General features: G+C 43.6%; 1 protein-coding gene across 19 annotated transcripts in view; it reads right to left on the bottom strand.

The window, feature by feature from the left end:
* LOC134207896 (protein lap4) overlaps positions 1-15,195 on the bottom strand; it is a 250,176-nt gene that overhangs the window by 48,449 nt on the left and 186,532 nt on the right. For all 19 annotated transcript variants that reach the window (XM_062683915.1, XM_062683917.1, XM_062683922.1 and 16 more), the window contains 5 exons: positions 8,894-9,004; positions 8,648-8,827; positions 6,700-7,066; positions 6,323-6,636; positions 6,093-6,254 (listed from right to left, as the gene is read on the bottom strand). In XM_062683915.1, the coding sequence (XP_062539899.1) occupies positions 6,093-6,254; positions 6,323-6,636; positions 6,700-7,066; positions 8,648-8,827; positions 8,894-9,004 (1,134 nt within the window). The remainder of the gene's footprint in view (positions 1-6,092; positions 6,255-6,322; positions 6,637-6,699; positions 7,067-8,647; positions 8,828-8,893; positions 9,005-15,195) is intronic.

The following is a 15,195-nucleotide window of genomic DNA, read 5'->3' as shown; positions in this document are numbered from 1 at the left end:
TGGAAGGTGTGTGTGTCCCATCTACAAAAAGGGCGATAAGCTGGATTATAGCAACTACCGCGCAATCACATTGCTGACCGCCGCCTACGATATACTCTCCCAAATTTTGTTACGATGTTACGGTCAACATCGCTGGGCACGAATGTATGCCCTACCAGAAAACAAGAAGTCGTCAGAACTGACAATCAAATCGTCATGATTTACGGATAGGAGAAATAATTGATAGAGAACAAGAGAACTGTCAGTTTGGATGATAAGCGAATTTGAGTAGTTTTCGGCTAGTAGTGATTGCTCAATAAAGATTTAATTTCTGAATTATTATATTGTATTTGCCGAGAGTGAAGGTCGATCGGGAATTGTAGTCGGAGTGCAATTACTTGTAGGTTCCTAGATATTCTTGGTTTATGGAAAGGAGTATATTTTTTTTAAAAACATTAATAATTTCTCTGCATTTAAAGATAATAATCAGTCAACTCGACTAAGGGTCAAAAGGAGTCTAATTAAGAAAGTGAAATATTTTCGGTAACGAAGTAAGTTAAAACTACACACGTAAGAAAACTAATTAGCCTATGAAACTTATAAATCAAACACGAAATTAAAGGTAAAAATTATAAATATTCGTAGGTTGAACTCGTTGCATATTGTAGCACAGAAGAAGTACTGGTTATCTGCACGAGGCACCAGAAGAAACTAATCGTGAGTAGTACTCTCATAAGTTATTGTGGATATCAGATGATAATTAAATAAATTTATTATAGCTTTGATCTGTTGCTAAAACTGATCCTGAGGACTATTCTGGACCCTGTCCGACCCTGTCGACTAGCACCAATTGCAAGGGAGTTCGTGGGGCAGTACCAGGCGGGTTTTATGGGCGAACGCTCCACCACGAATCAGGTGTTCGCCATTCGCCAAGTACTGCAGAAATGCCGCGAATACAACGTGCCCACACATCATCTATTCATCGACTTCAAAGCCGCATATGATACAATCGATCGGGACCAGCTATGGCAGCTAATGCACGAACACGGATTTCCGGATAAACTGACACGGTTGATCAAAGCGACGATGGATCGGGTGATGTGCGTAGTTCGAGTTTCAGGGGCATTCTCGAGTCCCTTCGAAACCCGCAGAGGGTTACGGCAAGGTGATGGTCTTTCGTGTCTGCTATTCAACATCGCTTTGGAAGGGGCAATACGAAGAGCAGGGATTAACACGAGTGGTGCAATTTTCAATAAGTCCGCCCAGCTATTTGGCTTCGCCGATGACATATATATTATGGCACGTAACTTTGAGAGGATGGAGGAAGCCTACGTCAGACTAAAAAGGGAAGCTAAGCGCATCGGACTAGTCATCAACACGTCGAAGACGAAGTACATGATAGGAAGAGGTTCAAGGGAAGACAATGTGAGCCACCCACCGCGAGTTTGTATCGGTGGTGACGAAATCGAGGTGGTAGAAGAATTTGTGTACTTGGGCTCACTGGTGACTGCCGAAAATGATACCAGCAGAGAAATCCGGAGACGCATAGTGGCTGGAAATCGTACGTACTTTGGACTCCGCAAGACGCTGAGCGATCGAATAGAGTTCGCCGCCGTACCAAACTGGCAATCTACAAAAGGCTCATTAGACCGGTAGTCCTCTACGGACACGAGACCTGGACGATGCTCGTGGAGGACCAACGCGCACTAGGAGTTTTCGAAAGGAAAGTGTTGCGTACCATCTATGGTGGGGTGCAGATGGCGGACGGTACGTGGAGGAGGCGAATGAACCACGAGTTGCATCAGCTGTTGGGAGAACCATCCATCGTTCACACCGCGAAAATCGGACGACTGCGGTGGGCCTGGCACGTAGCCAGAATGTCGGACAATAATCCGGTGAAAATGGTTCTCGACAACGATCCGACGGGAACAAGAAGGCGAGGTGCACAGCGGGCAAGGTGGATCGATCAGGTGGAGGACGATTTGCGGACCCTCCGCAGACTGCGTGGCTGGCGAAGTGCAGCCATGGACTGAGCTGAATGGAGAAGACTTTTATGTGCAGCACAGGCCACTCCTGGGTCCTCCTTAGCCGTGCGGTAAGACGCGCGGCTACAAAGCAAGACCATGCTGAGGGTGGCTGGGTTCGATTCCCGGTGCCGGTCTAGGCAATTTTCGGATTGGAAATTGTCTCGACTTCCCTGGGCATAAAAGTATCATCGTGTTAGCCTCATGATAAACGAATGCGGAAATGGTAACTTGGCTTAGAAACCTCGTAGTTAATCACCCATATTCTTGTTTACGTACGAACGCGCTTTCGATCGAAAGCTGAAGCGCATTCTCCTTTACGCTAGCAAAATCAAATGGAGAAACGGTTCGAACGAATCGCATTCGTTCGAAAGTATCGTTTGTCCGTAAACAAGAATACGGGTGAATAACTGTGGAAGTGCTTAATGGACACTAAGCTGTGAGGCGGCTCTGTCCCAGTGTGAGGATGTAATGCCAATAAGAAGAAGAAGACAGGCCACTCTGGCCGTAGTCTGTTAAATAAATAAATAACACCGATCGGTAATATGGTAAAAGAAAGCAGCAGTAGAAAGCATGCATCTGGTATAAAGCAAAGATAAACTCTTTATTGGAAGCATGGGTTTTAAAGTAAAAGGTAATGTTAAAAGAGTTTCATTACTCACAAATATTGCATTAGACTGGAACCCAGCGGGACATCGCAGCAGAGGCAGACCCAGAGGCTCATGACGGCGAAGCCTCAAAACAGAAATAAAAGAAGTCGACCGAAATCTAACCTGGCGACAGGTTAAAGCGATAGCCGGCCAACGCTCAGGATGGAGATCTTTCAAGTCAGCCCTTTGCACCACCGGAGGTGTACAGATCCATAAGTAAGTAAGTGAAGTACGTTGGTCACGTCATCGACGGTCGTTGGTTACGTTCACATCCAGCTAAGATCGAAGCAATTGACCTTTCCCGTCAAAAATTGTATCTCGTTTTATTGTTTCAGTCGATTCTTTTGCTTATTTAAGGTCAATTTTCCTAAAGAACCCATATTTTTTGAAGCCTCTAACTATTTTTAAAATCAAAAACAAAAACCGAAAAAGTGCTGCACGTGTGAACCGGCCTGACAAATTCACCCGATGTTCGTTCAAAATCGGTCCAATCTTAAAAAGACAGCACCTTTTCAATTTTGTTGAAATAATTCTTTGGGCATAAAATGACCCAAAGAACAGCCTATTAAATTTTAAAAATGCTTAGAGGCGTATGTTCGAGCCCCAAACAGGGTGGGGAGAACACGCGGGCGGACTGTATCACCCTTGAGCAAAAAACACTACGACGGGAGGTTTGGCTTATCTAATGGCAAGGACCAATGGCCAGGTTGGCAAGGACCGATTTCAAGAGTTCAAAACACGACCGCACTTTAGAGCTACAAATCATTTATTTGCTTAACTACAAAATTAAATTCAATCTTCTCCGGCAAAGCTACTGCGACTGCGATCAAGTGTACGGGTGAAAGTGAACTGGTCTCGTCGACGGCACTGCGGTGGCTTGAGCTTCGTTGGTGAAGGAAAACTAACTGTACTCCGCCGTCGCTGCTATCGTCGGCGTCGAAAGAAACAGAAACGTGTAACTTGCAGATGGGATGTTGTTGGTTGTGTGTTCGGATGAAGTTTCAGTTGCTGGGCAGTGACGCCGCTTCCGAAGGGGTCGGAACAGCGTCAAAAATATGGGTCCTTTGGGAAAGTTGACCTTAAATAAGCCAAAGAATCGATTGAGCTAATAAAAATTTTTGACGGGAAAGGTCAATTATGAAGCTGCCGCCTCCCACAAATGTGTCCGAAAAGCGCTCTTTTCTGGGGGCCAAATCGGGGGCAAATTCGTCCCCAACATGCGCAAGCTACGGTACCCGCTCGACAATCTCCCCAAGACTGTGGCAAAATTCCAATGGACTTCGGCACTCTGGCAGACAGCGTTTGAGCAATTAAAGCGAATTCTTTCCTCTGATCTACTCTTTACCCATTACAATCCTAAGCGGGAGATCGTAGTGTCCGCCGACGCTTCTTCGGTTGGGCTCGGGGCAACGATCAGCCACAAGTTCCTCGACGGCACCGTCAAGGTCGTCCAACATGCGTCCAGAGCACTTACGAAGTCGGTTCCAAAAAGGGAATACCGGTATATACTGCCAATCGCCTCCAACGCTTCGCTTTGAACTTGCTACTCTACGATTTCGACATCGAGTACGTGCCGACGCACAAGTTTGGTAATGCAGACCTGCTCTCGCGATTGATCAACCAGCATGTCAATCCCGACGAGGAATATGTCATCGCGATATCAATTTGGAAGAAGATCACAGGTCAGTAGTGTCTCATGCGGTTAAATTTTTGCCTCTCAATTTCAGAGCCGTCGCGCAAAGCACCCAAGCAGACCTCCTGCTCAGAACAGTCTTAACCGGGTGTTCAACACGGTTGGCCCCAGTCCAAATTTCTGGGATCCGTCATCCAACGGTTCCAAACCAGACATGAATCGCTCACCGTGGTAGATGGGTGTATCTTGTTTGCCGAACGGCTCGTCATTCCGTCGCTGCACCGTAAGCGATGTCTCAAACAACTTCATCGTAGTCATCCCGGCATGCTGCGAATGAAGTCCCTCATCAGGAGCTATGTCTACTGGCCCAGTTTGAATGTTGACATCGTGAACTTCTTAAAGGCATGTCCACAATGTACATCAGTGGCCAAAGCACCTCCTCATGGATCTCGTTAATAAAGATAAATAATAATAATAACCTCCTCATGGCTATACCCCGTTAGGCATAAGTACGTTAGACATAATGGACGTTAGGCATAAAATGACCCTAAGAACAGCCTATGACATGAAGAAGGCAGAATTATGCCAAACGTCCATTATGCCTAACGTCTATTATCCCGATCGTACTTATGACGTTAGCTTAACGTCGCGGACCCTCTCCTCATTCTTCGCCGGTGCCGTGGCCGAAGCCAACAGTTCCGTGGCAGCGCGTCCACATTGACTACGCCGGACCGATCGAAGGCGAGTACTACCTCATCGTCGTAGACTCATTCGAAGTGGCCAGAGATCGTTCAAACCAATCGATGTGATACGATGCCAGTAACTTTTAATAATACCGGAGTACAAGAATCGTTTCGATCTGTCTTGATGAAAAAATTAAAAAAAAAAAATTTCGGTACAAATTGAAGTGGCCGAAGTTTAAATATGCCCTAATCTCTTCCGGTTCATGACTTTCATAGTGAAGAAAATTACGTATCAATTGTTGCGGCGGCTCGTCCACGACCTTCGTAGGAGATGGTCAAAGTTTGTAACGGATTTGACGAGACGAGGATGCTACTAACTAAGCCGTCAACAAAACCTTTATATGAAACAAGCTTTATAAGCCTTACAAGGTTTTTTTTTAAATTAATATTATGTTCAACACCGACAAAACCTGTAGTATTTATGCATTCTATTATTTCCCTGGGGCCCTCCTTAGCCGTGCGGTAAGACACGCGGCTACAAAGCAAGACCATGCTGAGGGTGGCTGGGTTCGATTCCCAGTGCCGGTCTAGGCAATTTTCGGATTGAAAATTGTCTCGACTTCCCTGGGCATAAAAGTATCATCGTGCTAGCCTCATGATATACGAATGCAAAAATGGTAACCTGGCTAAGAAACCTCGCAGTTAATAACTGTCGAAGTGCTTAATGAACATGCGGCTCTGTCCCAGTGTAGGGGATGTAATGCCAATAAGAAGAAGAAGATTATTTCCTTGCATTTCAAAACTTTTACTAAAAGGCTCCACTATCGTAGTTTGAGTGCGACGAGTGAGAAATTTTCTCACTTCAGTTGAACTGAGGATTACGCAAATGAGTGATAAAACAAAACAATAGGAACACAAACACAAATGTATTCTTGGTCGAAGGTGTGTGCGGTGTGTTCGTGTGATGAAGGATTTGATGCACAAATTTGGATCCCTCTCGTATTGCTGGGATTGCGCACCCCGCGGTGGATTAGGATTCCCCAAGCGGATGTTCATAGAATGGTAGCAGGTTTTGTTTTTTCCCTGCCTCAGGCTATACACGCACGGAAATGTGATCACTCACCTGTGGGGCTTGCGTATCCAGGGTGTGCTTCGACATCACAATGGTGGTGGTCTTCTGGAGCTGTTCGACCGTTGGTGGCTCCGTCGGGGACTTGGGTGGACCGTTCTCGATGAGATTGCCACCCAGTGCGAGGGATTCCGCCGCCCGGACAATGTCCAGTACCTGTGACAAGAGGAAAATGGAGTCGTGACAAAATTGTAGAAAATTTGTGAATTGAATATAAAAATTACCTTTTCCGGGGTGCTCTTTTCTCGGGCACTGACGAGAGCTTGGGAATCCGCACTTGGAGCTGCTACCCTATTCACGCTCGGAGGGTTGACTGTCGCCACGGTCGTCGTCGGAGGTTGCGTTGGGGGTTGTTGATTTTGTTGTTGCTGTGGAACTGCTACCGGTGCCGTCACCTCTGCCGGCACGAAGTCCTCCTCTTCCGGTACCCTATCTACACTAACTCTACGCTGCGGTTCAGCCGCGATAACAGAATCTTCCCTATCTAAGCTCGATACGCTCTGGCTCAACTCGGAGCCAGTTTCTGAAGCTCGAGATCCTGAAAATCAGAATAGGACGTTATCAGTTGATCCACGTATGCGGCCACCATATCGATCCTCACCTATCCTAGTGCTATGTCCATTATTGCTTACACCGGTGCTCATACCGCCGGCTCCACCAATCGCTTGGTGCGACAAATCACCCTTCTCGTAGCCCTTGCACACCACCAAATGTAGTGTGTTGCCCGAAGCTCGCAGAGAGTTGACCGCTTCCTGGTGGGTAGCTCCAAGCAGCGACACTCCGTTGACCTCCAGAATGCGCTGGCCAACCCGTAGCCGGCCGTCCCGTTTCGCCGCACCGGAGCTGTTTATCTTCGATATGAATACACCCTCGTCGGCCTGGTCCAGCGGATTACCCCGCTGACCGTTGAGACCTCCCTTGATATGCATGCCGAGCCGTTCACCTTCGAGTTTGACGATTTGCACCTCCTGTCGGGAATCAGGTTAGCAACAACAGCATTAGAATTATAGGGCAATGGGTGCGAGTGATTATGCGTTAAGCTATGGGTGCACTACGGGACCAACTACATCAAAATGATGAGAAAAAAAGTGATTCTACAACTTTCCCTTGATATTACAATGCAGTACAATTCCGAGTGCCACTTAAAAGAATGATCCGAAATTGGTCATTCAATTATGAAGGATTTAGAAGATAAGTCATTAAAAACAAGTATTTAAAAAAACTATAAATCTTTGGAAGTAAACATGAAGGTCTGTCGAGGCTTCCGAGATCTTTCTGCCCAAGAGATATTCCAGAATTGACAAATGAAGCATGCGGATTTTTTGAAGTTGCTAGAGTGATTTCTGGAAACAATCCGAACCTAAGTTACTTTTTTTTTCTCAGAAGAGGATAAAAAGGATTCACAGTGTCTTGGTTGCTTTGAGGCATTTACAGAGGAGTCATCTGAGTCCCATGAGGGCAGCCACAATATCGAATTGAGTACAACATGATTGCTCTAAGACACTCTATGGTTTGAGCGGATTGTGCGCCTGTCATGAGGGTGGACGCAGTATCAGACTGAGCACAATATGATTGCTCTAAGGTGTCCACAATGGATAGAGCGCTCATCTGAGTCCCATGATAACGAATGCAGTATCAATGTGAGCACGATATGGTATTAAACTTAATTAATAATGGATTAAGCTTTCATCATAAATCAAATGCGGTGGATATGGAGACCACCACCATTAGTTAATTTTGATTTATTGAAAATTCGCTTACAAATTTCTTTCGGATCTCAAAGGACTTTGATCTCTACTTTTTCAGAATTCCAGAGCTATCTCCAAGAAAGTTTTTGTTTCTAACTATCCCAGAAATTAGTATTAAATGATAATAAATCTCGTAATTATGTTTTTGTACATTTTCGACAACTGAATTGATGTGAGCAAATGAACATCATTCCTAAAGTGTCGAGACGAGCCAGCCTCGGGCTGAAAGTCTCGTTAATAAAGACTAAAAAAATCATTCCTAAAGAACAAGTATTCAAAACAATGACCGAAATTAATCATGATATGAAAAAAAACTAAATTGGGAAACACGGTGTACGACAATTTCCATCTACTAAGAATGCCACTATTACATACCTCCGTTTGCAAGCTAACAATTTCGAAATGCTGGCGGATGTGCACGGGTGTTATTTGAGATGATGTTTTTTTTTGGCAAATTTTGTATTGATTTGTTCGTTTTTTTTTTGGGAAAAAGTGAATGAGAGAATCAAAGAATGAAAGCAGTTACAATCCATTAGAGCAGGAGCGAGCAAGTCTAATCTAGAGCATATCTTTGTGTTTGCTTGCAAAAACTGATAGATTCTGATAGTGTATAAGATTGTGTTTCTTAAATCGAAGTGTTTGTTCTAACTGTGAGGTTCTTCATGTAAAATGTGAATAAATTGTTTTGAGTGTATTATGCTTCTAGCATAACTAAAAAAAGATTTCGCACGCAACAAACATGTGCGGCATTGCCAGAGTGCTTCGGTGCGCAATAAATCAACAAGACTAGTCTGTTCCTACCTGGAATCCGGCTGGCAGTGGATCGTGCTGAACGGTTAGTTTGATTTCGTCACACGGCCTCAGCAGTTCCATGACCGCTTCCTGATGCGTAGCTCCCGTGACGTCCGTGCCGTTGACCTTGAGGATGCGATCACCCATCCGAAGCTTTCCGGACAGGGCCGCAATGCCACCAGGGACGATCTGCGAGCGGTTGCACAATCAATGATTGCTGTGGTTGAACAATTTATTGTCATGGCGGGTACTTACATGTGAGATAAAGATACCGGGCTCGTGGGACCCGAACGGCGTGCACGAATGATCCGTACCGCCAATGATGCTGAAACCTAATGAACCCTGATCCTTGGGTAGAACCACCTCCTGTGGGATGACAATTCATAAAAAAAAACATTGGGTGGATCAAATTTTGCATGGTTAATGGTAAGGAAATGGTTTGGCGAGATGAAGCGACATTCGACTATGTACTATGGACTAAAACACGAGTGTATGACAAAAAGCGACTACACAATTCAATTATGATTGAAACTGAACACAAACTTGGAATGGTATGTATACAGATACAAACAGCGTTATTAATGTTGAGTTTATGAATGGAATCAACATTGATGGAACGGATAAATCGATAGCACATAACAATGAAGGGCTCCAATGTTTCAGCAGCAGATGTTTGTTCAGTGAGAATACGAATTACAATCTAACTAGTTGAAATATAAAAAAATCAATCTATGTATTATGATTAGAAGCATACAAAAGTTATAATTACCTCAAATAGGTTTCTTGATAAGCAAGTGTTACTAACATTGACTTTTAACAAATAAAATACTGTTAGAAAAAATCAATACCAATACAAAAATAAAAGTTAAAAAGAATACGCATAATCAAGGTTTCGATCATTTAGTAATATGCGTTCGATCAATTAGTAGTTTGTCAATAACTCTTTCCAGAGGCTAAATTTCAAAATGTGTTGTATGGTGGACTTCAAGTGCGATGGTTTTTCTACAACTCTGCCTAACAGATTGATGGTCAAATTCCACTATTGAAGGAGTTAAGGTGCTAGTTGCTATACTTCATTATACTAAATAATAAGCATTAGCATTAGCATTTAGCAGTTCGCACAAATTCGTAGGTGGTACAAGCCAAGACTATTGTATGAGAGTAGCATCACTTTCATCCGTTACCATAGATATTGATTTGGGACTAATTGAGCAATGCACTCTCCAATAGTCGAGATCTGTCCTGGCCACGTCCTTGCGAATGCTGAGGAAGGGGAAGGATGGTTAGTTGGACACCTACTTAAGAAAGATGCAGAGAACTCTACGACCTCTCATAGGTGCCACGGGAGGTTTTGGGATTGTGTGGAAGATTATAACAGTAGGAATCGTTTTGGTAGAACGTGAAACACAGAAAGAACTAAGATAGAAATACAAAGTAGGAAAGGGACGAGCCTGGAATTGAACCCACGACCTCCTGCTTATAAGGCAGAAGCGGTAGCCACTAGACCACCGAGCTCGTCTATACTTCATTATATTAAATAATAACAAAATAGCCAATCATTTAGTATAAGTTATTGCTACTAGCGCTATAGTTCTGTTATTAGTGAAATTCAAACAACGAACTGTTAGGCAGAGTTGTAGAAAAACCTTTGCACTAGAAGTCCACCATACAACACATTCTGAAACTTGGCCTCTGGAATGAACAATGGAATGACAATCTTCTAAGTGATCGAACGCAGATTACTAAATGATCGATAACATCCTTGCATATAATTATTAATATGTCTAAAATATCTAGAAGTCAGTATTATATCTATAGGCAGAGATAAGGTGTCAATGTTCCTATTTTTTTTCACGTGAGATTTTTGATTACCTCTCAAGTGACCCTATGAATTATAGTTGATCGGTAATGGAAGTAAGAGAACGCACGGAGGGGATGATACTGCCAATGCGAGTAACCTAACTGGAAATTAAAAATTGGTGGAGCTACTTAGATTTGGTGGTCTTATAGACCTCTTAGTCTAACTAACCCTAATATCTAGAAAGGCGGTTATATCTAATTCCATTTTTGATTTCATCCTCTCTTGGAGGGAAATGCTAGCTTTTGGAAACAACTTTGTTGTTTGTAAGATAAATGCAAACATCTATAAGGGGTCATCCACAAAGTACGTCATCCCGTACAAAAATTTCAAAGGTTTGTTACAAAAAGCGTGACAAAGGAGAGAGGGATGATGAAAATCGCCATTTTTAGTGTGATATACTTCATGGCTCTTCCCTAACCAGAACGATAATTTCTGACACGGATTCCGTCTAGATTAGGGATCCTATAATGAGAGATATGTAAATACTTTTCCAGACGATTTAGCAACGCTGTTATTTTTGTTGGCAAACGTAGAGATGTCGCAAATTAATCGATTACTTCGATTAATCGATTCATCATTGTGATAATCGATTAATTTTGAATCGATTATTACCCAACGATTAATCGATTCAATAATCGAGAGGAATCGTGAGTAATCGATTAGTTACTAATCGATTAATCAGAATTTTACGACATCATAAGGATGTCGAAAATTAATTGATTATTTCGATTAATCGATTCATCGTTGTGATAATCGATTAATTTTGAATCAATTACTATACAATGATTATTCGATTCAATAATCGACAAGAATCAAGAGTAATCGATTAGTAACTAATCGATTAATCGGAATTTTACGACATCTCTAGGCAAACGCTTCCAGCGCTTGCCGCAGCGCAAAATGTTGAAGCTTGTATATAACTTTGAATTTGATAGCAATTTGGAATTTGTTTGTCTGTTCACTAACGGTGTTTATTAATAAGCATTGTCACTAAAAGATAAGTGCATTACAAATAAGCGAAACACGATACATACTCTAGATTACTTATACTTGCAAAAGAAAAACAAATTGTTTATTCGATGAAACTTTTCTTAAAATCTATTTCATAACAATCTCAATACCTCTCAATCTGCAACAATAACAACGTTCATTTGGCTCACGTTTTGACAGTTCTCAATGCTCGATTGGCTCACAATGGCCGCTTTCGCATATCTCTCATTATAGGATCCCTAGTCTGGATCAATCCGACAAGCATTCTGTTTAGAATTCGACAGAATCCATTAGGAATCCGACACTTCCGTGTTGCGACATGGACATGAATTCCATTGGGAACTCAAAACATATTCCGTTGGTAATCCGACAAGGGTTCTGTTGAGGATCGAGCAAGGATTCTGTTGAGGATATGACAAGGATTCTGTTGAGAATCTAACACGAAAGTCACGGCGGTTTAAAAAAATGTCGGTTTTTTGACACTGTATCGGATTCAGTGCCTGATTTCCTAAGGGACCCTTGTCGGATCCCCAACGGAACCTGTGTCGTATTGCTAACCAGATCCGTGTCAAATTCTCAACGGAATCCATATCAGAAACCCAACGAAATCCTTATCGGATTGCAAGCGGAATCCGTGTCGTCTTCCCAACGGAAACCATGTCGCATTCCCAATGGAATCCGTGTCAGACTAGCAACGGAATCCATGTCGGATTCTCCACGGTATCCGTGTCGGATTCCCCATTGAATTGGAGAAATCCTTTGGAAATCTGTGCCGGTCCCCAAACGAAAGCTGTGTCAGATTCCGAACGGAATGCATATCGACCTTCCAACGGAATCCATGTCGCATTCCCAATAGAACCCGTGTTGGATTCCCAACGTAATCCGTGTCGGATTCCAAACGGGATCCGTGCCGGACTCATAATGCAATTCGTGTCGAATTCTCAGCAAAATCCATGTCGGATTCCCAACCGGACCCATGCCGGATTTCTAACGGAATCGGTGTCGGATACACGACGGAATCCGTGTTGGGTTCCCAATTGAATCCATGTTGGATTCCCAACGGAATTCGTGTCGGATTTCCAACGTTAACCGTGTTGGATTCCCAACGAAATCTGGTCGGATTCCCAACGGAATCTGTGTCGGACTGCCAACGAAATCCTTGACGGACTGCCAACGGAATACTTGTCGAATTTCTAATGACAGCCGTGTCGGGTTCTCAACGAAATCCATGTCGGATTCCCAACTGAATTCATGCTGGATTTCTAACGAAATCGTTGTCGGATTCCCAACGTAATTCGTGTTGGATTCCAAACCTAATTCGTGATGGATTCTCAACGGAATCCATGTCGAATTCCCAACGAATCTATGCCGGATCCCCAACGGAATCTGTTTCGGATTCCCAACGAAATCTGTTTCAGATTCCAAACGGGATCTGCGTAGGATTCTCAACGGAATCCGTGTCGGACTTCAAACGGAAATAATGTCAGACTCTTAACGCAATCCGTGTCGGATTGCTAACGAAATCCTTGTCGGATCCCCAAAGTAACCCCCAAAGGATCCCCAACGTAATCCGTGTCGGATTTACAACGAATCCGTTTCGGATTCCCAACGTAACCCGTGTCGGATTCTCAAGGGAATCCGTGTCGGATTCTCATTGGAATCCGCGTCGGATTTCAAACGGAATCCCTGTCGGATTTCAAACGAAATCCGTGTCGGATTCCAAACGAAATCCGTGTCGGATTCCAAACTAAATCCGTGTCGGATTCCAAACGAAATCCGCGTCTGATTTCAAACGAAATCCGTATCGGATTTCAAACGAAATCCATGTCAGATTCCAAACGAAATCCGTGTCGGATTCCAAACGAAATCCGCATCTGATTCAAACCGGAATCCGTGTCGGAATCCGTCCAAGCGAAATCCGTATCGGATTACAAACGAAATCCGGGTAGGATTCCAAACGAAGTCCATGTCGAATTCCAAACGAAATCAGTATCGAATTCAAACGAAATCCGAGTGGGATTCCAAACGAAATCCGTGTCGGATTTTAAACAAAATCCGTTTCGGATTCTAAGCGAAATCCGTATCGGATTACAAACGAAATCCATGTCGGCTTCCCAATGTAATCCGGGTCGGATTTTCAACGAAATCCGTGTCGGATTCTCAATGGAATCCATGTAGGATTCTCAACGGAATTTGTCGGATTTCAAATGGAATCCGTGTCGAATTCCAAACGAAATCCGTGTCGGATTCCAAACGAAATCCGTATCGAATTCAAACGAAATCCGTGACGGACTCCAAACGAAATCCGTATCGGATTACAAACGAAATCCGTGTCGGCATCCCAATGTAATCCGTGTCGGATTCCAAACGAAATCCGTATCGAATTCAAACGAAATCCGTGTCGGATTCCAAACAAAATCCGTTTCGGATTCCAAACGAAATCCGTATCGGACTCCAAACGAAATCCATGTCGGCTTCCCAATGTAATCCGTGTCGGAATTTCAACGAAATCCGTGTCGGATTCTCAACGGAATCCATGTAGGATTCTCAACGGAATTTGTCGGATTTCAAATGGAATCCGTGTCGAATTCCAAACGAAATCCGTGTCGGATTCCAAACGAAATCCGTATCGAATTCAAACGAAATCCGTGTCGGACTCCAAACGAAATCCGTATCGGATTACAAACGAAATCCGTGTCAGCATCCCAATGTAATCCGTGTCGGATTCCAAACGAAATCCGTATCGAATCCAAACGAAATCCGTGTCGGATTCCAAACGAAATCCGTGTCGGATTCCAAACGAAATCCGTGTCGGATTCCAAACAAAATCCGTTTCGGATTCCAATCGAATTCCGTATCGGATTACAAACGAAATCCGTATCGGATTACAAACGAAATCCATGTCGGTTTCCCAATGTAATCCGTGTCGGATTTTCAACGAAATCCGTGTCGGATTCTCAACGGAATCCATGTAGGATTCTCAACGGAATTTGTCGAATTTCAAATGGAATCCGTGTCGAATTTCAAACGAAATCCGTGTCGGATTCCAAACGAAATCCGTATCGAATTCAAACGAAATCCGTATCGGACTCCAAACGAAATCCGTGTCGGCATCCCAATGTAATCCGCGTCGGATTTTCAAACGGAATTTGTGTAGGATTCTCAACGGAATCTGTCGGATTCCAAATGGAATCCGTGTTGGATTCCCAACGTAATCCGTGTCAGATTCCCAACGTAACACATGTCGGATTCTCAACGTAACCCGTGTCGGATTCTCATTGGAATCCACGTCGGATTTCAAACGGAATCCCTGTCGGATTTCAAACGAAATCCGTGTCGGATTCCAAACGAAATCCGTGTCGGATTCCAAACGAAATCCGTATTGGATTTCAAACGAAATCCATGTCAGATTCCAAACGAAATCCGTGTCGGATTCCAAACGAAATCCGTATCTGATTCCAACCGGAATCCGTGTCGGATTCCAAACGGAATCCGTGTCGGACTCTAAACGAAATACGTTTCGGATTCCAAGCGAAATCCGTATCGGATTACAAACGAAATCCGTGTAGGATTCTAAACGAAGTCCATGTCGGATTCCAAATGAAATCCGTATCGAATTCAAACGAAATCCGTGTCGGATTCCAAACGAAATCCGTGTCGGATTCCAAACAAAATCCGTTTCGGATTCCAAGCGAAATCCGTATCG

This window comes from Armigeres subalbatus, chromosome 1 (genome assembly GCF_024139115.2).
Source record: "Armigeres subalbatus isolate Guangzhou_Male chromosome 1, GZ_Asu_2, whole genome shotgun sequence".
In the NCBI taxonomy this organism is placed as follows: Eukaryota; Metazoa; Arthropoda; class Insecta; order Diptera; family Culicidae; genus Armigeres; species Armigeres subalbatus.
Note: the sequence above shows the minus strand (reverse complement) of the source record. Positions and strands in the feature narration are given on the sequence as shown.